The 23,040-nt window shown below is 36.7% G+C and overlaps 2 protein-coding genes and 1 non-coding gene across 4 annotated transcripts; all 3 read left to right on the top strand.

Moving 5' to 3' along the window:
• The first annotated feature begins 4,509 nt into the window (after nt 1–4,509).
• Nucleotides 4,510–8,173, top strand: LOC117619863 (L-3-cyanoalanine synthase 1, mitochondrial). The gene is made up of 10 exons (XM_034349915.1): nt 4,510–4,903; nt 5,744–5,853; nt 5,959–6,016; nt 6,155–6,418; nt 6,612–6,749; nt 6,846–6,897; nt 7,124–7,203; nt 7,339–7,398; nt 7,548–7,628; nt 7,784–8,173. The coding sequence occupies exons 1-10, from the start codon at nt 4,721–4,723 to the stop codon at nt 7,880–7,882; spliced, it is 1,125 nt and encodes a 374-aa protein (XP_034205806.1). The 5' UTR covers nt 4,510–4,720; the 3' UTR covers nt 7,883–8,173.
• A 934-nt stretch (nt 8,174–9,107) lies between these two features.
• Nucleotides 9,108–9,195, top strand: TRNAY-GUA. Its single transcript is given in 2 exon segments — nt 9,108–9,144; nt 9,160–9,195. It is a non-coding gene; the product is annotated as a tRNA-Tyr (tRNA).
• A 2,642-nt stretch (nt 9,196–11,837) lies between these two features.
• LOC117619864 (ATP-dependent helicase BRM) lies at nt 11,838–22,980 on the top strand. 2 transcript variants are annotated; one of them, XM_034349916.1, is made up of 14 exons: nt 11,838–12,553; nt 13,556–14,881; nt 15,012–16,364; nt 16,560–16,672; nt 16,942–17,029; nt 17,134–17,220; nt 17,403–17,495; nt 17,574–17,657; nt 17,738–17,941; nt 18,477–18,719; nt 18,795–20,369; nt 20,461–21,006; nt 21,285–21,536; nt 22,039–22,980. In XM_034349916.1, the coding sequence occupies exons 1-14, from the start codon at nt 12,326–12,328 to the stop codon at nt 22,681–22,683; spliced, it is 6,837 nt and encodes a 2,278-aa protein (XP_034205807.1). In that variant the 5' UTR covers nt 11,838–12,325; the 3' UTR covers nt 22,684–22,980. The 2 variants fall into 2 exon arrangements, with proteins under 2 accessions (XP_034205807.1, XP_034205808.1); XM_034349917.1 differs by lacking the exon at nt 11,838–12,553 and adding an exon at nt 12,626–12,871.
• The last annotated feature ends 60 nt before the right edge of the window (nt 22,981–23,040 follow it).

Below are 23,040 nucleotides of genomic sequence, written 5' to 3' on the forward strand. Positions count from 1 at the left end.
ATTTACACATAAATTTGCACAACGAAGATATACACACACAAAAAAATAACGGCATTATAGTAAGATTAGTCATAACTAAATATCAAACTCATCACAAATATTCATCCTCACATCCATACTAGTCGAACATGAAATATCAACCATATGAAGACTATTATAACTAAATCAAATAGTAATTCATTAACAAATCCTATAACTTTGAAAATAAAGATATAGGGTTTTGTTTTGTGTGGAAAGTTATTTTCACAACTAAGGACATAATTTCAATCCCCTGTCCAGTGGTCTACTTTCGACAAAACTAAAAGTATAATTTCAATATACTTAAAAAAAATAATAATAATAAATAAAACCTTTCTAGCCACGCAGAACTTGAGTTAAGAAGAGGTCATTGTTCTTAGGGAGATTCACTATTATACCCAATATGGGGGCCCAAATTATAAAAATACCCTATATAAAATGGACTTTAGAAACACACCCAAAGCCCATTTCCAACATAACAAAAAAGCTTTTAACTTCTTATAAATTACAAAACTGCCATCAATTTCTTAAAACAAGCCCAACCCCAAAATCTCATAAAAATACTCAAAGCACTCAATAGGGCATCAACGTAATTTAATAATCAATATTAAATTCAATAAGGCTAGCTATCATTTTTTGGGTTTTTTTTGGGTTTGTTTATAGGAATTCAATTGTATAGGGTTTATTTATAATATTAGTGCTAGAAATGGGTATATCACTAAATATCTCTTGTTCTTACTCCCATCCTTTCTACTTTGACGCACATATCCCCCTCCCCTCTCCTACTTTTCCCTCTCTTATCCTCTCATCTCCTTCCCACCCACCTCCCCTCCCCTCCCCTCCCTTCTTACCCGTCCATCCCCTCACCTTCCCTCTCCTTTATCTTTTTTTTTTGTTTTTTTGTTTTTTTTGTTTTTTTTGTTTTTTTTGTTTTTTTTTGTTTTTTTTGTTTTTTTTGTTTTTTTTGTTTTTGTTTGTAGATCTATAGGGTTCATGCTTTTGATTTGCTTGGGGACGACGTGGTTGCCTTTGTTGGTTTTGTTGGGTCGTTTTGCATATATCGGGTTCCAGCTCTTGATTTCCTTCGTGTGTTTTAGTTTTAGTTTGTAATAAGTGCATCAACTATTTTTTAGTTTGTTGCATGTTCGTAGTCTCTACTTGTAACTTTTTATTTGTGACAGTTTAAAGATTGTAGTGCGTCGTGGTCTATGTCTGACTTGTACAAGTTTGCGACTTTATGGCTATGTGTGGAGGTATACTTGTGCACCTGATGTTGCTAGTGAAGTCCTCCGTATTTGAATTAACCCTTTGTAATTATTGCCTTTCCATATTAGTAATAACCTTGTGTGGTTATCTGTATTCGTACTGACATTTGTAACTTACGACCTATAACTAAATTATAAATGCAATTTATATAAATATGACAATATAAGGGGATGGTTTGAGTGAGTCAATATTAAAACACTAAGTAACCTGAGATCATTACACTAACTCACCGGGATTGACTCAAATAACATTGTTTAATGAATTAGATAATTAACCAATAACAACATTGATTTAGCGTCTTTTGGTTTAGGATTTAGCGTTCCCTCTCATCTTCGCGTCCTTAACGTGAGGAACTAACACATACTGATCTTTGGATTAGCTACACATAACATAATTAATAAGATCAGTACACTTGGCAACTCCTACAAGGTTTCCAACACAATTTATTACCTCATGCTTATAAAGAGACAAATCAATCGGACACTTTGACTAAGAAATTACATGCTACTTTGGATACTTGTATCTGGTTTTTAGGAATTTTTCATCGGATATTTTATATATACTCTATTTTGATGTGTATGATTTACATGTCCTCTAGGGGAATCTTTTTTTGGGTATACAAAATAATATAGTTTTAAATAAACTCAATTGGTACTAGTCTAGGGGAGTGGCAAATTCTAAGTACAAATCTTATATCTCATTTGGTTTGAATCTAAGTCTATGATTACTAATACATACAGACATGAAAAATTATGTACATTACATATTAAAATTCGTAATTTAATACTAAAAAATTAGGAATTATGAGAGAATAGTTGATCTCATAATCGTTCAATATCTCCCCGATCAATGAATTTATGATGCGCCATTTAAATATAATAACTTATTATTATACATACATGTACATCTCATTATATAACATTGTTAATTCCATGACGATGTATGTATTATGAGAGGTACTATACATGTATATTTAATTTTTAATTTTTTATGCCAGCGATAATGAAGGAAAAACGTGATTCGCTCTCCCAGGTCAACGTGCAAGTTTTAGTCTTCATCCAATGAGCGTAAAAAAAAAAAGGAAAAAAAATATTATTCTTTCCATGTGGAGTGTGACTACTGACAAAGTTTGATTACGTAATTGAATTTAATTTTGGGAGACCGATTCCTACCAATTTACGCAGTTTACGTTATTATAATATATATAGTTAATTGACAAATAATCCCCTATGGTCGATTTGCACAATAATTCCGTACATCTGGCAACTCCTACTTTGGATACTTTGTATTTGGTTTAGGAATTTTTCATCGGATATTTTAGACATATGTAATTTCTTTTTTTTTCTTTTTTTTTTTCCTTCTTTAAATACAAAATACACACACCACACAAAATAGCATCTTAAGGCAAACAAAATAACATAATGCACTTGCTTGAGCAGTTGGGTTTGCTTTGCTCTTCCATCATCGGAGCCATATCTTTTTTGGCTTCTCAAATCTCCCAAGGCCAAAGGGTGCACACACCAGCAGCTGCATAAATATACATGTGGCTCTGGCTTGGCTTCCATTGAAATGGAAAACAACAACGTATGGAATTTGAATTTGACCACTCGTCCCAATCATCAGTTATATGGGGCAATGGCTACATGCAATAATGCAATGATGGCTTTCTGTTTCTGTGGCCAAATTGGATGAGTATAAAAGATACATTTTGCTTCTTATTCTTTTGCTGTCTTCCATACAAAGTAAAAGGTGGGTTTTCATATATTTATTTTATATATCACTTTTGTTATCAATAAGACCTGAATTATAATAAGTACCAAATCAAACTTTATTAATAAATTTTGCATATGTTATGGGTAATTTTGTGTTTTTTCTTTATTATCATTCACGTGATGACAATATAGATTAAAGTTCAGACATCAGTGATGACAATCTTTGTGTTATATTGCATCATTCATTTGACTATGGGCCATTGCGAATTGACAAGTTAATTAAATACTAATTTTGATTCAAGTTATTGGACGTTTCCTACAAGAGAATCAAGTTTGGCTCAAAGATCGAACCAAGTTGAAACTTATGAGCTTATATTTATAATGAGCATCATGATACTCACGCAAACTCGTTTACATCAAAGAATCTTCAAAGATCCATTAAAAATGTGTAAATAAAGTCTAATTAAAGACTTTAGGGGCTTTCCCAACGTGGTTTAGCTTAATAGAAAAGAGTATTAACTTGCAAATCAGTGATCTAGGTTCGAACCCTTACTACACTTTAGTAATGTGTGTGTGTGAGAAATCGTCTTTCCACTTGTAATTTAGACTATCGCTTGTATTAAAAATAAATAATAAAAAAAGACTCCATGAGTTTTTTTGGTAAAATAAAAGACTTTAGGGACTTACAGTAATTAACTCTAATAAAGTTAAAATCAATCTCAACATTTGACCTACCCTTTAGCCTTTTACTCTTTACCCTTTAAGCTCAATTAAAACCAGAGTACTAATCATCGACATAAGAAACATCTAAATGATGATTTAGAAGAAGGAGCCCACCAAAGCAACTTACCACCACCCCTCACCACAAATAATTCCCAATCCCAACAGCTGCTAATGTGGTCCCATTTACATATATTTGTCTACCATGATTAAGAAAAGATGCTTCATTCAACTCCTCACATCATAAAACATATTATAATAATTAAGAAGGTTAAAGTCTTGTTGTAATTTTTCATTGAAAAATCGCAGTCAAATATTTGTTACCTAACCTTGCCAGGATACTTTTTGAAAGGCTATTTAATTACAAGACTATTATTACACGGTACTTTCAAAATCTTACATGCGAAACACATGCAACATTTTAAAGGAGAAAACAAATTGAGTTAGCTTAAGTGATACATTGCAGTAAATTTTTAACTGATTGAGGAAATTGACTCAAATAAGTTAGTACAATCTGACATACGAATTCTTTAATGTTTACATTAATTAAGAGTATCTTCTAAGTATTTTGAATGTTTAATGTTTAATGACGGTTGTTATATATATATATATATATTTGCATGTCTCATGCGGTTGTTTTTATATATATATAGATAGATAGATTAGCGAACCATACAAATGCAATACAGATGTGCTACATGCATACAAATGCAATACAAGTGTGCTACATGCAAATAACGTTTCTCAAGAGGTAACTGTAAGGTAAAGGCCCACCATACATGTGTGCGCCAGCCCCTGCTCTACACTTTCCCTATAGGTCCGTGCATTACAATCCTATATCATCATCATCCAAGTCTCCACTCTACCTCACCAAAAACCTTATAAAAACAGTCTCTCACTCTTACTACCAGTCTCACAGAGTCACAATTTCTCTTTTGACTTCAATTATCCAAAATCCACTGTTCAGTTGACAGAGGAGTACCAGCTTCCAGTAGCATCCATTAATGGCGGCCTTGAGGAGCTTTCTGAAGAAAAGATCCACTTTGCTATGCAATGAAGCCGTGAGAAAGAGACTCTTCTCAACCCAAGTGAGCCAACCCATCAATGATTCTCCATCTTTTGCTCAGAGGGTCAGAAACCTTCCTAAGGATCTTCCTGGAACCCACGTCAAAACAGAAGTCTCCCAAGTAATTATTAATCTATCTCTCTCTCTCTCTCTGAAGAATTTTCATTTTGTTGCTTTGAATGTGTGCTTCTTTTCTTCTATGATGCATGCTAGTTTTTTATGTTCTCTTTTCTTCCTATAAATTCATAGACTATAGTTTCACATGTTAAAATTTTTATTATATTTTCTCTGTTTTAGATAACCCTTTTGAGATCTCTGCATCTTTTTTTTCTTTTTTTCTGGGGAACTTGTGTTTGCAGTTCAAGTTGCGGACAGTCTTCTGCCACTCACTCTGTGTGGGTCACGTGGTAGTGGAACTGTCCACTACTTGTGTCGTTTTGGCAAAAAATAAAAAAGAAGACGCGTCGTTTTAGTTTCAATTCGTCATGGTTATATGGGGTTTTATTTATTTATTGCCAAATTAAATATAATCAAATATAAGTTATGGTTTTTTTTTTTTTTTTTTTTATAGATCCGTGTGCCTGTTTAAATTGTACCACATGCTGAATTTATAAACTTGTCAGGATTTTTTGTGTGGCAATTTATAAATCTATCAAAACATACACATTTCCCCTGTCTCTGGTTGGTTTATTATTACTGATCCCATATGAAATTCATTGTATTGATCTTAATCATGAACTATCAAGGAGATTTGACTAGATATTTATCTGTTTAACTGATTACTGAATTGGGTTTTGATTTAATTAATTGGGCTTCAATATATAGAAAATCCATTAATTTAGGCAATAATCAGTGAAGAAAAGGAAATCACAGAAGAGGTGATTTATGGTGTTACATATCAAATATTATATCAGGTATATATATGCCTTTTCACTGATAAAATCTGTTTTCCATATTTCAGCTCATTGGTAGAACTCCCATTGTCTATCTCAACAAAGTCACTGAAGGATGTGGGGCTTATATAGCTGTCAAGCAAGAGATGTTTCAACCCACCTCTAGCATCAAAGACAGGTACATTTGTTGCTTCACCGCTATTTTAGAATTCGTATTGGTTTAGCATACGTCAACCGTTTGATATGGATCAAATGAAAAGTTGTTTGTTTAATTTTGGTACAGACCAGCACTTTCAATGATCAATGATGCAGAAAAGAAAGGCTTGATAACTCCTGGCAAGGTTAGCTGAAGAGTTTTGTTTTATGCTTTTTTTTCTTCTTTTTTTTTGGCAGTTAATCAGATAGGATTGTTTTTAACTCTGCACTAGAGTCTACAGCTTCAGATTTCCTTAATTAATAATATTGTGTAAATGCATCAGACAGTACTGGTGGAGCCAACATCAGGAAATATGGGAATCAGCATGGCTTTTATGGCAGCCATGAGAGGGTATAAAATGGTTCTCACTATGCCGTCTTACACTAGCTTGGAGAGAAGGGTGTGTATGAGAGCCTTTGGAGCTGAATTAATTCTCACTGATCCAGCCAGGGGGATGGGAGGAACTGTTAAGAAGGCTTATGATCTTCTGGAATCTACACCAAATGCTCATATGCTCCAACAGTTCTCAAATCCTGCCAATACTCAGGTACTGAATATGATCGATTTCTAGTCTTGGATTCAAGATGCATTGAATTTGCATACACTTAACTTGATCAAATATCACACCAGTTTCATAAATAAATAAAATATTCATCACACCAGATAATCATTATGCTATATATGCTCATAAAATGGATGGTGGATATATGACTGACCTCAAAATGGTTTTAAAAAAACAGGTGCATTTCGAAACTACAGGCCCTGAGATATGGGAGGATACCGATGGGCAAGTTGACATCTTCATAATGGGAATTGGTAGCGGAGGCACAGTCTCTGGGGTTGGGCAGTATCTCAAATCCAAAAATCCCAATGTTCAGGTGATAATATTTAAGTTATCTCACCAATATATTCATGCATTTTGTGATGTGTTTTTATTTCCTTGGCTAATGTTGATTCTCTTTCTATCATGGTAGATATATGGAGTGGAGCCTGCTGAAAGTAATGTGCTAAACGGTGGCAAACCAGGTAGAATATTGCTTAACATCTGGTTCTCAGTGGTTTTTCTTGTGTCAAATTCTTTCTTTTCTAAATGCGTTGTTTAGTTGCTACTGTGGCAGGAATTTTTCATAACAGTTTGGAACCTTACTGTTACTTAGAGTTAGTATGGTGGTTCCGAAGTATTTTTGGAAGTTTATATATCCTCTGCAAGATTCATTGTCCTGTTAGCTTACAAAGTTGTCCATGGTAATAGGTCCTCATTTGATCACTGGCAACGGGGTTGGATTCAAACCAGATATTTTGGACTTGGATGTGATGGATAGAGTTATTGAGGTAATTACCAAATATGATGAATTTTTGTTATGAAGAACAGAACTTGCTGAAAAAAGATGGAAAATTATAGTGTTTATTTTTGGAGTTGTGGTTTTTATTGATCTTGATTTTTTATGTTCAACACTCATTTTACAGGTTAAAAGTGATGATGCAGTAAAAATGGCAAGACGATTGGCATTGGAAGAGGGACTTATGGTAATTAATTATTCGATTACCAAAACCACAGATTTCACCACTCATTATTTGAGCATCAGTTCGACTTTTAAGCACCCAAAACTTCATGGTCCACCTTAGCACTTGGTACCAACATACTGAAACATATTTTTCACTCCTGGTTCATGTAGGTAGGAATATCATCCGGAGCCAACACGGTGGCAGCAATTGAGCTTGCTAAAAAGCCAGAAAACAAAGGCAAACTTATTGTGGTAAGAGCCAGTTATCCCTCAGTTTTCTCTGCATATAGGATCAAGTTTTTAATTGTTTGTTCAATCTGTACACGTTTTGAGTTTTTGGCATGTGTTGTGAATTATGAAACATCTTGGCTCTTCATAATTCTTTTGCTTGTTTGTTGGATTTTTAGACCGTTCACCCAAGTTTCGGGGAGCGATACTTGTCGTCTGTCCTGTTTGAAGAGCTGAGGAAGGAAGCTGAAAACATGCAACCGGTCTCAGTCGACTAAGGCCTTAGAAGTACTCCAAGGCTCTCCATGTGTGAATTGTGAAACCAGTTGTATCAATGTACCCAGTTGATGTCGATTGCAGCAGACATAAGCTCATATTCGTCAGAGATTATAATTTGTGCTTAGAACATTGTCTGCAATAAGACATTTGTGTTGTAGAAGGCTTGTGATTGAGGCATTTTACCCTTTTGAGTGTCTTACTTAAGTTATGTTCGTGTAACTCATCTTGATTGTGCAAAGCACATATGCACACAGAATCACAGATATTACATAAACCGACAATCCTTCCCAGATAGCCTTGCACTACAAATTCTCTATTTGGGTAATTGTTCAGGGAATTTACGTACGACGATGACGGTGCCTTTGTGCTATGTTTGGTGCCTTAGTGCTATGTTTGGTAGGAGGGAAAAAGGGGGAAGGAAAAAGTTGAGGGAAAGAGAGCTTGTCATTTGTGTCTTCATGATTTATACTTAGATCTCTCCCTTTGCCATCCTTCTTCTCCATGGCTCTAAGCCATTACCATAATTTAATCTCAGCTCTTACCCAACTTTATGCAGTTCACACCATTTATCTTCTATGTCATATGTGGATTGTGGAAGGAACAAATTGAGATTAAGTTCCATTAAAAGCTTCACATTCTTTGTATTAAGATCAGTAAGCAAGATCTGTTTTTTTTTTTGGATGAATCAGTAAGCATGATCTTTAATCTAACAAATACTTGTTATGATTTTAAATCTAAAATAAAAATTGAAACCAACTTATTCTTTGATCAAGGCAGACTACACTATTGCTTTCACATAACGAATATGTAACGCCTATCACATTTTTACACCACGTTGTGTACCATCTTTCTTTTCGACATCAACTTTTCTTTCTTTTATTTTTTTAAAATTAATTGCATTAATAGATATTAGTTTATATGTTTGTCGTTTTATATGAAGTATTTGTGTTTAGAAATTTTTTTTAAGAGGACAATTTTGAGTTATTTGGAAATTTAATGATAATGACCTCTTGATTTATATAGAAGATAAAATATAAGTATCCTACTAAAATAATACCTTTCGATATTTCATTGTTTATTATTTATTTTTAAATCTAATACGTAACCTTAAATGTCAGCTAGCTATGTGGAAGTGGCAGTGACACTATCTAGGGAAATGATTAATCCCTGAAAGAGAGCGGAGAAATAATATAAATTTGTAATAATCCAACAACATATCAACATCCGACCTTAGCTCAGTTGGTAGAGCGGAGGACTGTAGTTGCAAATAGCAGATATCCTTAGGTCGCTGGTTCGAATCCGGCAGGTCGGATTTTTTTTTTTTTAATCTTTACAAAGTTGGACTTTAGATATTAAATTACGACATCGTTTTGGGATTTGTAACTTTATATGTAGGTTCACGTTTGGTATTTATCAAATTTTATAGATCCTGGACAAACAAACAAAAAAAAACTATTTTACTCTACTTTGTTTTTTTAAAATAAAAAAAATACTAAAAATGATCCATTAGTGTAGTAGTTGTTTGGAGTAATTGCTTCGTCAGGTAATGTCATAGGTTCGAGTCCTATCATCTGTATAGTGTGTGTAAATTTAATATATTATCGCCCTTTCTAATAAAAAAGATTATAAAAAAAATTACTCTACTTTGTTAAATCATCAATGTAAAAGAATCTATCCATTCGCACCTAACTTGTCTCCAATTTGCCTTGGCAAAGATTTTTTTACACTTTAAAGCTTTATCTTTACTTTTCTTCAAAACAAAATCTAAAGTAGCCATTGCTAGGTTTCCCAAATTTCCAATATGGGATATTTTTACCTTCACATTCTCATACGCCCCCATACTTGTGGCTAATTTCAAGACTAACACGTCGCCAACACATATTGGGTGACGTGGAGCACGTGTGGCCATTGGGCTTTCACACATAGGCTAACCCGCTTTTATACCATGAAGGAAGTTGAGGTTATAGTGTGAGACATTTTCACATTAACATTCTCAAACGCTACAAAAGACAATTTCTAAGAACATCTATAATGAGCTCCATAAACCACCTCCTTAAACAAATTTTAGGGAGAAATTGAAAAAATACAACTCCAATCATGCTCCCTATCTACTTCATAATATAGGGAGACCTCTAGGAGCTCCTAAATATGAGGAGAGAGAAAAGACCCCTAGGGACTACCTATAATTTAATGATGCTTTGTTTTATGCATAGTTTACACTTTTAATTAATTTTTTAATTTTTTTTAATAGAGATGGACCAATCATATTGAATTAAAAATAACTATAGTATTTATGACTTCCATATAATTGGAGTTCAAATTTTATACAGAGTTCTTAAAATAACTTTTATGCATTTTTAGCTAAATTTTAACTAAAAAATAGGAAGCATGATTGTAATGCTATAACAAAATAAGTTAGAAAATTTTAAATAAAACCCATTTTTTCCTCAAATTTACAGATTTAGTCACACAATTAATGACTCCCAATATTTTATCTTTAAATTCAAATAAGTAAAAAATATGGCACAATTAATGCTTAATTGTAACATAAATTTGGTCTTTAACCCACACACTTCACATAAATTTACTTTTAAACCTTCTCAATGTGATTGTGATCCATCTCAATTAGCTAAGAATTTTTAATGAAGGTTCCTTCTCTTTTTTTCCCTCAGGGCGTTTGCAAATAACTAAACCAAATTGGAAATTGCCATTTGCCATATTCTATTAGACGCGTGGCATAACGAAAAAGTTCGTCAGGCTCAGAAATATATCTTAATTTGTCACAACAAATTTTTTTAAATTTTTTTTATAGTTGTTTATTCTATAAAGAAAAAGTAAGAAATTCGAATCTGTCGTATGACAAAAAGTTAATATAAACAGCCAAAAACATAGGAGCTCATATAGATTTGATTGGCTAAGACTATTTTACTTTTTATTTATTTGATTGGAGATTTAACTTTTTGCTTCGATTGATTGGAGGTGTTTTTGGGTTGCCAATTAGGATACCTTTACCCTTTGAATGTAGCTATGTTTTTCTCATATATTAGCCTTTGATGTTTCACAAAATAAAGTCTAAGAAAAAGGTTTCCCTTTGGCACTTAAAATGATTTCATTTAGCAAAACGACTCACTAGTGTAGTGGTTTGGAGCAAATATTTCTCTAGAAAAGGTCCTAGGTTCGAGTCTTAACACCCATATAGTGTTTGTGAATTTAACATGCTATCACTTAGGAAAGATCCTAAAAACAAAACAAAAAAAAAAAGAAAAAAAAATATTTCATTTAGAATCATTGTCATGACTCAAATTTTAATTAATATATATCAACCAGATTATGTAACAAACCACAACTAATGAAGAATAAAGTGTACTTGGTACTACTTTTTTTTTTGTTGATAAAGTGTACTTGGTATTATTAATTACCATGAACTATGATAATTTATAAAAATAACTGACATCACCTATCGCGTAATCCTGTCATCAGATTAGTAAATATGCTTGTGTAATCTTTTTTCTTCTTTTCTTTATGTAACAACAATGCTCATGTTTTCGATACATCACTTAATTGCACAGAAAATTATGCATATTTTTAACGACAGATGTGAAACATGCAGATCTCGAATTTATATATATGTGTCGTATCCGTGGTGGCATGTTAACTTGTAATTTTTTAAAAATAAATATGCATAAGTTACATATAAAATTTATGGGTATTTTCCATCCTTTATAAATGTAAGTTATAACTATAGTGGTAAACACTCTTCTATTAGGAATAAAATCACACAGAAATGAATTCATCATTTTAAAAAAGAAAGAAAGTTAAAAGTCATAAATTTGTGGCACTTCTGCAATTAGGTCCCATTGTAGGGGCAATTTACACTGGACCTCTCTCCGCAAATATCTAACGGTAGTCAACCGGACCCAACCTCGTTGTTTTAGCACAAAGCCATATAAAGCAGAAGTGCTTCATCACCCAAACTTGAGCAGAAAAAAAAAAGAGAGAAGTAAAATACTAAAGAATTAAATGCAAAAACAAAAATGATTTTTTAATAAAATTTTGAAATTGAAAAAATATTGAAAATCGCTAGGGTTTGACGCAAAAAATTTGTGAATCGCGGAAAACCCAACCAAAGAGAGTGAGTTGAGTCGCCGATTCCCGTCAACTTCGCGTCTCTAGGATCCATCGGTCTGTAGCCCCCACTCCGGAACTCCCGCGTTTTTTTTTGGTTTATTGAGAGAGAAAGTTGCTAAGAGAGTTTTGAGCTTGGGGGTTTTTGAACGTTGGGATCCGAGGGCCCAGATAGGGTTTCAGTTGGAGTTTTTTTGGAGGGATTTGAGTTTTCTTGGGTTTTGAGCTTTTTGGGGGTTTTCTTTTTTCGAATAGATGGTTTCTTTTTGGGGGGTGATTTGAGTTTGTTGGATGTGTGTGAATTTGGGTTGAGTTGCATGCAATCTGGTGGCGGAGGTGGAGGCGGGCCCAGCCGGAACCCGGGAGTGGGCCCCGCGGGTCGGGCTGGATCGACATCGTCAGCTGCTTCCCCGTCTTCGTCGTCCTCGGCCGTGTCTACGCCACACTTGGGTTTCGATTCTGTGCAGCATCAACATCAACATCAGCAACAGCAGCAGCAACAGCAACAGCAGCAGCAGCAGCAGCAGCAATTAGGGTCTAGGCAGGTAAGAATTTGTGTGGCTGAAAATTGAATTTTGTGTGGAAATCAAGTGAAATTGGAATTTAGAGTGTCGCTGCAGATGGGTCAGTGTGAATTTTGTCATTTTTGGTTTGGTTATGATTGCTACATTATGTAGGTTTTCTATTTGGGAGTGTTCTTCCAAATGGGTTGGAGTGAATTTTTGCTATTGATACATCTGTGTGTCGTGGTTTTCTTGTTAACTGTTACTATCGGACATTTGGTAAGTTAGTTGGTTGCTCACTTGATTTCTTGAACAAGAGCTTTTAGGTATTCAAGGAGTCAAACTTGGCAGGTCTTAATGGTAGCTGATCTTAGCTTTGCACTTTTATCTGCTTAACTGTAATTTGGCATCTACTTTTGCTCCATTAAATTCAAGATAGCTTAATGACAACAAGCTGGCGTCTGCTTATGGTTTTGTTTTACTGTCTTCCATTCCTTACATATGATGTTAAATTATAAGCGACCATGTCCAACCCTTATTTGTTCTGCTGCACTACTTTTTAAAGTTTTTGATTAGTTTGATTGCTATATGTAACAGAGGAATTATATGGTTTAATTTGTTTGCGTCCGCCTTATTAACTAAATGAAAATAAGCCTGTGTCCTATAACATTTTTCTTACCCAGAGCCCTGGGTTCTTATTGTCATTGTTTTTTACATGGCTTGCTCTAGGGAGGTATAGCTGACACACCTACAAATTGCATGACTTTCAGAAACATGAATCTGATTGTTACAATCATATTGTTCTGGTGCATTGGTAGGATCACATTTGTACTGGAGATCTGCTCAGGTTCTGTGAATTTGTTTTAATTTGAACGATATCAATATCCACAGCACTTTCATACTTTTACCGTCTCAAATCAAAGTTATGCAAATGATATTGGGGGATGTGTATTTTATAGATTTTGTTCATGTCATTAGTCTAAGCAGTTTTTCATATTAAATATTGATGTGACTCAGATTCTTATAAAATTTATCGTCATGCAGTCATTACAACAGCAACAATTTTTAAGAAAACCTGAAGGGAATGAAGCTCTTCTAGCATATCAAGCTGCTGGTCTCCAAGGAGTTCTGGGAGGGAGCAATTTTGTTTCATCTCCTGGCTCCAGTCAAATGCCTCAACAATCTAGGAAGTTCATTGATTTGGCTCAACAACATGGCTCCCAGGATGGACAGAATAGGAGTCAAGGTGTTGACCAGCAAGTGTTAAATCCAGTTCATCAAGCTTATCTTCATTATGCTTTTCAGGCTGCCCAGCAGAAGTCAGGTTTGGCAATGCAATCTCAGCAGCAAGCTAAAATGGGATTGTTGGGGCCTCCATCTGGAAAAGACCAGGACATGCGATTGGGAAATATGAAAATGCAGGAACTCATGTCTATGCAGGCAGCTAATCAGGCACAACCATCATCGTCTAAGAACTCGACGGAACATTTTACTCGTGGAGAAAAGCAGATGGACCAAGCACAGCCACCCTCTGACCAAAGGAGTGAATCAAAGCCTTCAGCCCAGCAGTCAGGCATAGGTCAATTCATGCCTGGAAATATGTTAAGGCCAATGCTGGCACCACAGGCTCAGCAAAGCACCCAAAACACGCCGAACAACCAGATTGCATTGGCTGCTCAGTTGCAAGCATTTGCACTTGAGCACAACATTGATCTTTCACAGCCTGGAAATGCCAACTTGATGGCGCAGCTCATTCCATTGTTGCAGTCTAGGATGGCTGCTCAACAAAAGGCAAATGAAAGCAACTTGGGTGTACAATCATCACCTGTTCCAGTGTCAAAGCAGCAGGGTACTTCTCCACCAGTTGTGAGTGAGAGTTCTCCGCATGCTAATTCATCAAGCGATGTATCTGGACAGTCTAGCTCTGTAAAAGCAAAGCAGACGGTTGCTCCTAGCCCATTTGGATCAGGTTCAAATACTAGCATCTTTAACAATAGTAACAGCATTCCTGTGAAGCAGTTTGCTGTTCATGGCAGAGAAAACCAGATGCCTCCTAGGCAGTCGGTTCCTATTGGAAATGGAATGACTTCTATCCACCCCACACAGTCATCTGCAAACACAAGCCAGGGTGTGGATCACTCTTTCCACGGAAAAAGTCCACTGAACAATCCAGAAACATTGCAGATGCAATACCAGAAGCAGTTGAGTCGATCTTCTCCACAGGCTATAGTTCCTAATGATGGGGGCTCTGGCAACCACGTACAGACACAAGGTGGACCGTCTACTCAGATGCCACAACAACGTCTTGGGTTCACCAAACAGCAGCTTCATGTTCTTAAAGCTCAAATACTAGCATTTAGGCGACTCAAGGTGCATTAGTTCTCTGTTTTTATCCCTTCTATTGTTGCCTTTCATTTATATATTTGGTTTATAGATTTTTATGGAACAGGTAGAGTTGATTATGAACACGTTGCTTACTTCAATTTCCCTTGCTTGATAGAAAGGTGAAGGCACACTCCCACAAGAACTTCTTCGGGCTATTGCTCCACCACCACTTGATCTGCAGCTACAGCAGCAATTGCTTCCTGGAGGGGGAAACATTCAGGATAAATCTTCTGGGAAAGTTATAGAAGATCACGTGCGGCATATGGAGTCCAATGAAAAAGATTCACAGGCTGTGGCATCAATAAATGCACAGAACGTTCCAAAAGAGGAAGCTTTTACTGGAGATGAGAAAGCAACTGTATCAACAGTTCATGTGCAAGGAACGCCCACTGCGTTGAAGGAACCTACTCCCATGGTGTCTTCTGGAAAAGAAGAGCAGCATTCCACTTTATCTTCTGTTAAGTTGGACCATGAAGTTGAACGCAGTATTCAAAAAGCTCCTGTTAGAAGTGAGTTTCCAGTTGATAGGGGAAAGTCTGTTGCATCACAGGTTGCTGTATCTGATGCCATGCAAGTTAAGAAGCCTGCACAAGCAAGCACTGTACCCCAGCCAAAAGATGTTAGCTCTGCTAGAAAGTATCACGGACCACTGTTTGATTTCCCCTTTTTCACTAGGAAACATGACTCCTTTGGTTCAGGAGTGATGGTGAACAACAACAATACTAACAGCAATAATAATAATAATCTAACATTGGCATATGATGTCAAAGATCTTCTGTTTGAGGAAGGTGTGGAAGTTCTTAACAAGAAGAGAACAGAAAATATTAAGAAGATTGGTGGTCTATTGGCGGTAAATTTGGAGAGGAAAAGGATTAGGCCTGATCTTGTCTTGCGGTTGCAAATTGAAGAAAAAAAGCTTCGACTTTTAGATTTACAGGCACGCTTAAGAGATGAAATTGATCAACAACAGCAGGAGATAATGGCAATGCCTGACAGGCCTTATAGGAAGTTTGTTCGGCTTTGTGAGCGTCAGCGGATGGAGCTAGCTAGGCAAGTGCAGGCCTCTCAGAAAGCCATGAGGGAGAAGCAACTGAAATCTATTTTCCAGTGGCGTAAGAAGCTACTTGAAGCTCACTGGGGCATTCGTGATGCACGGACTGCACGCAACAGGGGAGTTGCCAAATATCATGAGAGAATGTTGAGGGAGTTTTCAAAAAGAAAGGATGATGATAGGAGTAAAAGGATGGAAGCATTGAAGAATAATGATGTTGAAAGGTACAGGGAAATTTTGCTAGAACAGCAGACTAGTATCCCAGGGGATGCAGCGGAGAGATATGCGGTTCTATCATCATTTTTGAGTCAGACTGAGGAATATCTTCATAAGCTTGGAAGTAAAATAACAGCTGCCAAGAATCAACAGGAAGTGGAAGAGGCAGCAAATGCTGCTGCAGCTTCTGCACGGGTGCAGGTATGCGTTGCTCTCTCTCTCTCCCCTCCCACTGGCCTCTTAATTTGTCAGTCTTGACTTCTTTATTTTCACATGATTTTTTAATAAATTCCTTTGACTATGTGGGTACAAAGTTTTCATTTTCTTGTTATAAACCATGCTGGATCACTTCCTCTATGTTACTTACCCATGTTTGATCTGTTTGTCTACAACTAGGGTCTCTCTGAGGAAGAAGTTAGGGCGGCAGCAGCTTGTGCTGGAGAGGAAGTACTGATTAGAAATCGATTTATAGAAATGAATGCACCTAGAGATAGTTCATCTGTTAACAAGTAAGTTAATTGTTTGGCTTTGCTTGTTGACATAAAATTTGAATGTGCAGTTGGTTTCTTGAGGTGGAGGTTTCTACTACTGCTGGTTTTTAAAAATGTGCCTAGTATCTGCAATAACTATTTCTCATATTTCTTAATTTGATTTCAAATCGCTATCAATTTGTTTCCAAAACACTTTTGAAGGCTTCCTTATGTGTAGTGCATGTACTTGGATATGTATAATCATTTTTATCTCCTATTTGTTTCTCATTTCTCATGGTTGTCTTCAGGTATTATAGTCTTGCACATGCTGTGAATGAAAGGGTCATAAGGCAACCCTCAATGTTACGGACTGGAAACTTAAGAGACTATCAACTTGTAGGTTGCTGTAATTAAGAATTGTTACTATTTGGCTTTTGCTTAATGTCCACTATTACTTCTGTAGCAAGCTAGTCTATTTTTGACTGTCTGTGGTTCTGCAGGTTGGGTTGCAATGGATGCTTTCTCTGTATAACAACAAGTTAAATGGAATATTGGCAGATGAAATGGGTCTTGGGAAAACTGTGCAGGTGACTTTCTCTTCTGTTTCTCTCTTTAGACATGAAAAGCCATAAGTTATATGGTGAATAGCTGTGGCGGTTGATATATTAGGATTTGCCATATAATATGTGGGGCAGTGAGTCTCATGTAGTACCTTAGTTCCCTTGGCAGTGTGAATTTAACTGAATTATATATAATTTTCCTCATGCAGGTGATGGCATTGATTGCATATTTAATGGAGTTCAAAGGGAACTATGGGCCGCATCTCATAATTGTTCCAAATGCTGTTTTGGTAAATTGGAAGGTTAGTTTATTTTCTGTTCTACATGAATAAGACATTGCTTACTGTTTGTTAACATGCCTAACTGAGTTCCTTTTGCAGAGTGAGTTGCATACTTGGCTTCCATCTGTGTCATGCATATATTATGTTGGTGGGAAGGATCAACGATCAAAATTATTTTCTCAAGTAAGATGGATTTGCTTATCTACCTAAATGTTTGATTTCTAGGCAAGTGCTAAACTTCCTTTTGATATTTTGCTTCATAGGAGGTTTGTGCCTTGAAGTTTAATGTCCTTGTGACAACTTATGAGTTCATCATGTATGATCGCTCCAAACTTTCAAAAATTGATTGGAAGTATATAATAATTGATGAAGCACAAAGGATGAAAGACAGGGAGTCGGTTCTAGCTCGTGACCTTGACAGGTATCGTTGCCAAAGGCGCTTGCTTTTGACAGGAACACCATTACAGGTTCGTTAAGAGAGATCACAACACTTTTACGCTTTTTTTTTTTGTTTTTGTTTTTGTTTTTTGTTTTTTGTTTTAAGAGAGAAAACAGCACTTATCTTATGGTGCAATTTTGATAGACCTAACTAATTTAACCCTTTTCAGTCTTTGCTGAGTTGTGCAACAACAGTAGCATCATTAAATGTTTTTATCCTAGTTTATGCTTTATAATAGGCATACCCGTACAGGGCATTAAACAGAGGCACGGCATTAATTCTTATTTCCTTAGAAAAATATAGGGCATCAAAAACCAATATACTATGAAGTTTATAAAATAATAATAATAATAATAATAATAATAATAATAATAATAATTCATTGTCTTGTGAACATGGAAGTGTTGTTCTGTTTAAAAAGAACCTAGAAGTGTCAGTGATGAACAAGATTTATGACCTGTTTGATCATTTAGTTCCTTTCACACAAATGTGTGTCGTCTTTATTTTATTAATATTTTGTATAATAAAATTGAGTTGAATTTGGTTTAACTTTTCAATTGCAGAATGATTTGAAGGAACTCTGGTCACTATTAAATTTGCTTCTTCCAGAAGTATTTGATAATCGGAAAGCATTTCATGACTGGTTTTCGAAACCCTTTCAAAAGGAAGCTCCTACACCAAATGCAGAAGATGACTGGCTTGAGACTGAAAAGAAAGTTATCATCATCCACCGACTTCATCAAATTTTAGAGCCTTTTATGCTTAGGCGTCGTGTTGAAGATGTGGAAGGTGCACTTCCACCTAAGGTATGCTTTAGTGATTATCATTTGTAATAATTTATTTTCCTGTGATTGATTTCTAACACTGGTGCTTGATTGCAGATCTCCATAGTTTTAAGGTGTAGAATGTCAGCTATTCAAAGTGCTGTATATGACTGGATCAAATCAACAGGCACTATTCGAGTAGATCCTGAAGAAGAGAAGCTCAGGGTTCAAAAGAATCCACTTTATCAGCCCAAAGTGTACAAAACCTTAAATAACAGATGCATGGAACTGCGAAAAACTTGCAATCATCCTTTGCTTAATTATCCATATTTCAATGATTTTTCCAAGGATTTCCTTATAAGATCCTGTGGGAAATTATGGATCCTGGATAGGATCCTTATTAAACTTCAGAGAACAGGGCATCGAGTACTTCTTTTTAGTACCATGACAAAACTCCTTGATATTTTGGAGGAATACTTGCAGTGGCGTCGACTTGTCTACAGAAGAATTGATGGAACAACCAGTTTAGAAGATCGTGAGTCAGCTATAGTGGATTTCAACAGCCCTGATTCGGACTGCTTCATCTTCTTGCTTAGTATTCGTGCAGCTGGTCGGGGTCTTAATCTCCAGTCTGCTGATACGGTTGTCATATATGATCCTGATCCAAACCCTAAAAATGAAGAACAGGCAGTTGCTAGAGCCCACCGCATTGGACAGAAGAGAGAAGTCAAGGTCATTTATATGGAAGCAGTTGTTGACAAAATCTCTAGCCATCAGAAGGAGGATGAACTAAGAAGTGGAGGTACTGTTGATTCAGAGGATGACCTTGCTGGTAAGGATCGGTATATCGGATCAATTGAGAGCCTCATAAGAAACAACATTCAACAATACAAGATTGACATGGCTGATGAGGTTATCAATGCTGGGCGTTTTGACCAAAGAACCACACATGAAGAGCGACGTATGACTCTGGAAACCTTACTGCATGATGAAGAGAGGTACCAAGAAACTCTTCATGACGTTCCCTCTTTGCAGGAGGTAAATCGCATGATTGCTAGAAGCGAAGAAGAAGTTGAATTGTTTGATCAAATGGATGAAGAACTGGACTGGATTGAGGAGATGACTAAGTACAACCAGGTTCCCAAATGGCTTCGAACCGGTACAAGAGAAGTAAATGCTGTGATTGCTAGTTTATCAAAAAGACCATCTAAGAACACTTTGTTGGGTGGTAATATTGGCTTGGAGACCAGTGAAATGGGTTCTGATTCATCTCCAAAAACTGAAAGAAAGAGGGGGCGGCCCAAGGGGAAAAAGCATCCCAGCTATAAGGAGTTAGATGATGACAATGGTGAATACTCAGAAGCAAGTTCTGATGAGAGAAATGAATATTCTTTGCATGAAGAAGAGGGAGAAGTTGGAGAATTAGAGGATGATGAATATAGTGGTGCTGTTGAGGCAACACCAATTATTAAGGAACAAGTGGAAGAAGATGGCCCTGAATGTGATGTTGGCTACGATTATCCCCAGGCTTCAGAAAGAGTTAGAAATAACCACATGCTAGAAGAAGCTGGTTCCTCAGGATCATCCTCAGACAGTCGGAGGTTGATGCAGACAGTGTCTCCTGTTTCTTCCCAGAAATTTGGTTCCCTGTCTGCCATAGATGGTAGGCCAGGATCTGTTTCAAAGAGGCTGGTATGTGTCTTGTCTTTCTGAATTGATGCTTTCTAACTGGTTTGGTTTGCCTTTGCCATCTATTCAATTTAGTCTCTTGGTGTTTTTCCAGCCTGATGATGTAGAGGAAGGTGAGATTGTCGTATCTGGGGATTCTCATATGGACCACCAACAATCTGGAAGTTGGAATCATGACCGTGATGAAGGTGAAGACGAACAGGTTTTGCAACCTAAGATCAAGAGGAAGCGTAGTCTTAGGGTTCGCCCTCGTCATACCATGGAAAGGCCAGAGGAGAAATCTGGTAGTGAGACGCCATCTCTCCAACGTGGAGATTCATCTCTGTTGCCCTTCCAAGCAGACCATAAATCTCAAACACAGTCAAGGGCTGATTCTGAAATCAAAACGTATGGAGATCCCCATGCTTTAAAACATGACCAAAGTGATTCATCCTCAAAAACTAGGCGAAGTTTGCCTGCAAGGAGAGTTGGTAACGCGTCAAAATTGCATGCTTCACCTAAATCTGGCAGATCAAATAGCGTGCCTGATCCTGCAGAAGATGCTGCTGAACACCACAGAGAAAATTGGGATGGAAAAGTCGGGAGTACGAGTGGAACTCCAGTTTATGGCACAAAAATGCCTGACATCATCCAGAGAAGGGTATGTACAGTTGAATTGTCCTATTACTGCTTTGTTCTGGGTTTTGAGGTGCTAAATGCTGCCCTTATCTGCTGTTATACATGTCATAAGGCGTCTGCTTCCTGTTTTATTCAAGATTTGTGGAAACATCACCTTTTAATTTATATTGCTAGACGTGTTGTGACATGTAAATGTAATTGTGTTGACCTTTATTCTTTGCATTCCTAATTTTTTTCTCCAGGTGTGGCATTCTTTAGCATTTCTTTTGTGAACTCTAACTAATGTTTCTATTTGTGCAGTGCAAGAATGTAATTAGCAAGCTCCAAAGGAGAATAGATAAGGAAGGTCCTCAAATAGTACCTTTACTAACAGATTTGTGGAAGCGCATTGAAAATGCTGGTTACACAAGTGGATCAGGAAATAATATCTTGGATTTACGAAAGATTGATCAGCGGATAGAGAGGTTGGAGTATAATGGAGTGATGGAGCTTGTGTTTGACGTGCAGTCTATGTTGAAAAGTGCAATGCAATTTTATGGTTTTTCCCATGAGGTAAGTCGCTCAAGCTTTATGTTCTGCCTTTCTCATTGACTCTGCCATACTAGTTCATTATATTTTCATGTTGCTGTGGTTGATTTTGAAGTCATTCTTAAAGCGGTGTTGCAGAAGCATGACTAAGTTAAATACTGTCTTAGTTACTCTTATTACTAACTGTTATGTGTTTTCTTAAGAAAAAGCAATTAGTGAATACACCTTTCTCTCGTCTCTGTATGCTAAAACACATCTTTTTTGCACTAAACCCAGAAAACTGAATTTGGTTAAACATGGCTATAGAAAAGTAGCCTGTATAATAGTTCTTTTCCAAAGCGTATAAAGTTTGAGGGACACAAGTGCCAGTAAATTCTGATAATTTACGAGTGCCTTTATTTTTAACTGTATTTGCTAATGGTTAATATTTCCTTGCTTTGCTGTTAGTAGATGCACTTGTGTACTTAGGGTGTGCAGTCTTTCAATAAAATGAACTGACAGCCTCTGGTTTAACTATAATGCACAGGTAAGAACTGAAGCCAGGAAAGTACATGATCTTTTCTTTGATATCTTGAAAATAGCATTTGCAGACACTGATTTTCGAGAAGCCAGAAGCGCACTCTCTTTTACTAGCCCAGTTTTGACCACTAATGCTCCATCCCCAAGACCGGTGACTGTTGGCCAAAGCAAGAGACACAAACATATAAATGAGGTGGAGCCTGACCCGGGTCCTCAACAGAAGCCACAACAACGTACTCCTATTTTCAGTAGCGAAGACACGAGGATGAGAAGCCATATGCCCCACAAGGAATCAAGACTTGGGAGTGGAAGTGGTAATAGTCGGGAGCACTATCAGCAGGATGATTCTCCACAGCTTGCTCATCCAGGGGATCTGGTTATCTGCAAGAAGAAGAGAAAAGACAGGGAAAAGTCCGTGGTAAAGCCTAGGACTGGATCAGCTGGCCCTGTTTCACCCCCGAGTATGGGTCGCGGTATTAAAAGTCCAGGTTCAAATTCGGTTCCAAAGGAGAGATTGACTCAACAAACCTCACAAGGGTGGACCAACCAGCCTCCTCAGCCTTCGAATAAGGCTGCAGGGTCAGTTGGTTGGGCAAATCCCGTAAAGAGGTTACGGACAGACTCTGGAAAGAGAAGGCCAAGCCATTTATGACTTTGCTAAAGGATTGATTAATGATGTACTGGAAGAAGTTGTCACTTCCCTTTTGTTCATAATTTTAGTGGCATAAGGGCACAAATAGCCATACTGTTCATACAGTGTAGGTCTTCGTTTACAAACATCTTTTTCTATGAAAAGTCAGTAGCTTATATCCGTGCCTCGCAGGTCGTACCCCTCCCTCTGCTAGACAAGACCTTTGTAAAGTAATACATTCCCTTCATACTTACTGATCTTGAAGATTAAGTGCTACAAATTTCAATTCAATCTGTCACCTGCTTGGCAGTTACTGTAGTTCTCATTCCAATCATCCGATTTGATTGGTTTCTGTCAATGTAGAAGCCAAGAAAAATC

Source organism: Prunus dulcis, chromosome 2 (genome assembly GCF_902201215.1).
Source record: "Prunus dulcis chromosome 2, ALMONDv2, whole genome shotgun sequence".
Classification (NCBI taxonomy): domain Eukaryota; kingdom Viridiplantae; phylum Streptophyta; class Magnoliopsida; order Rosales; family Rosaceae; genus Prunus; species Prunus dulcis.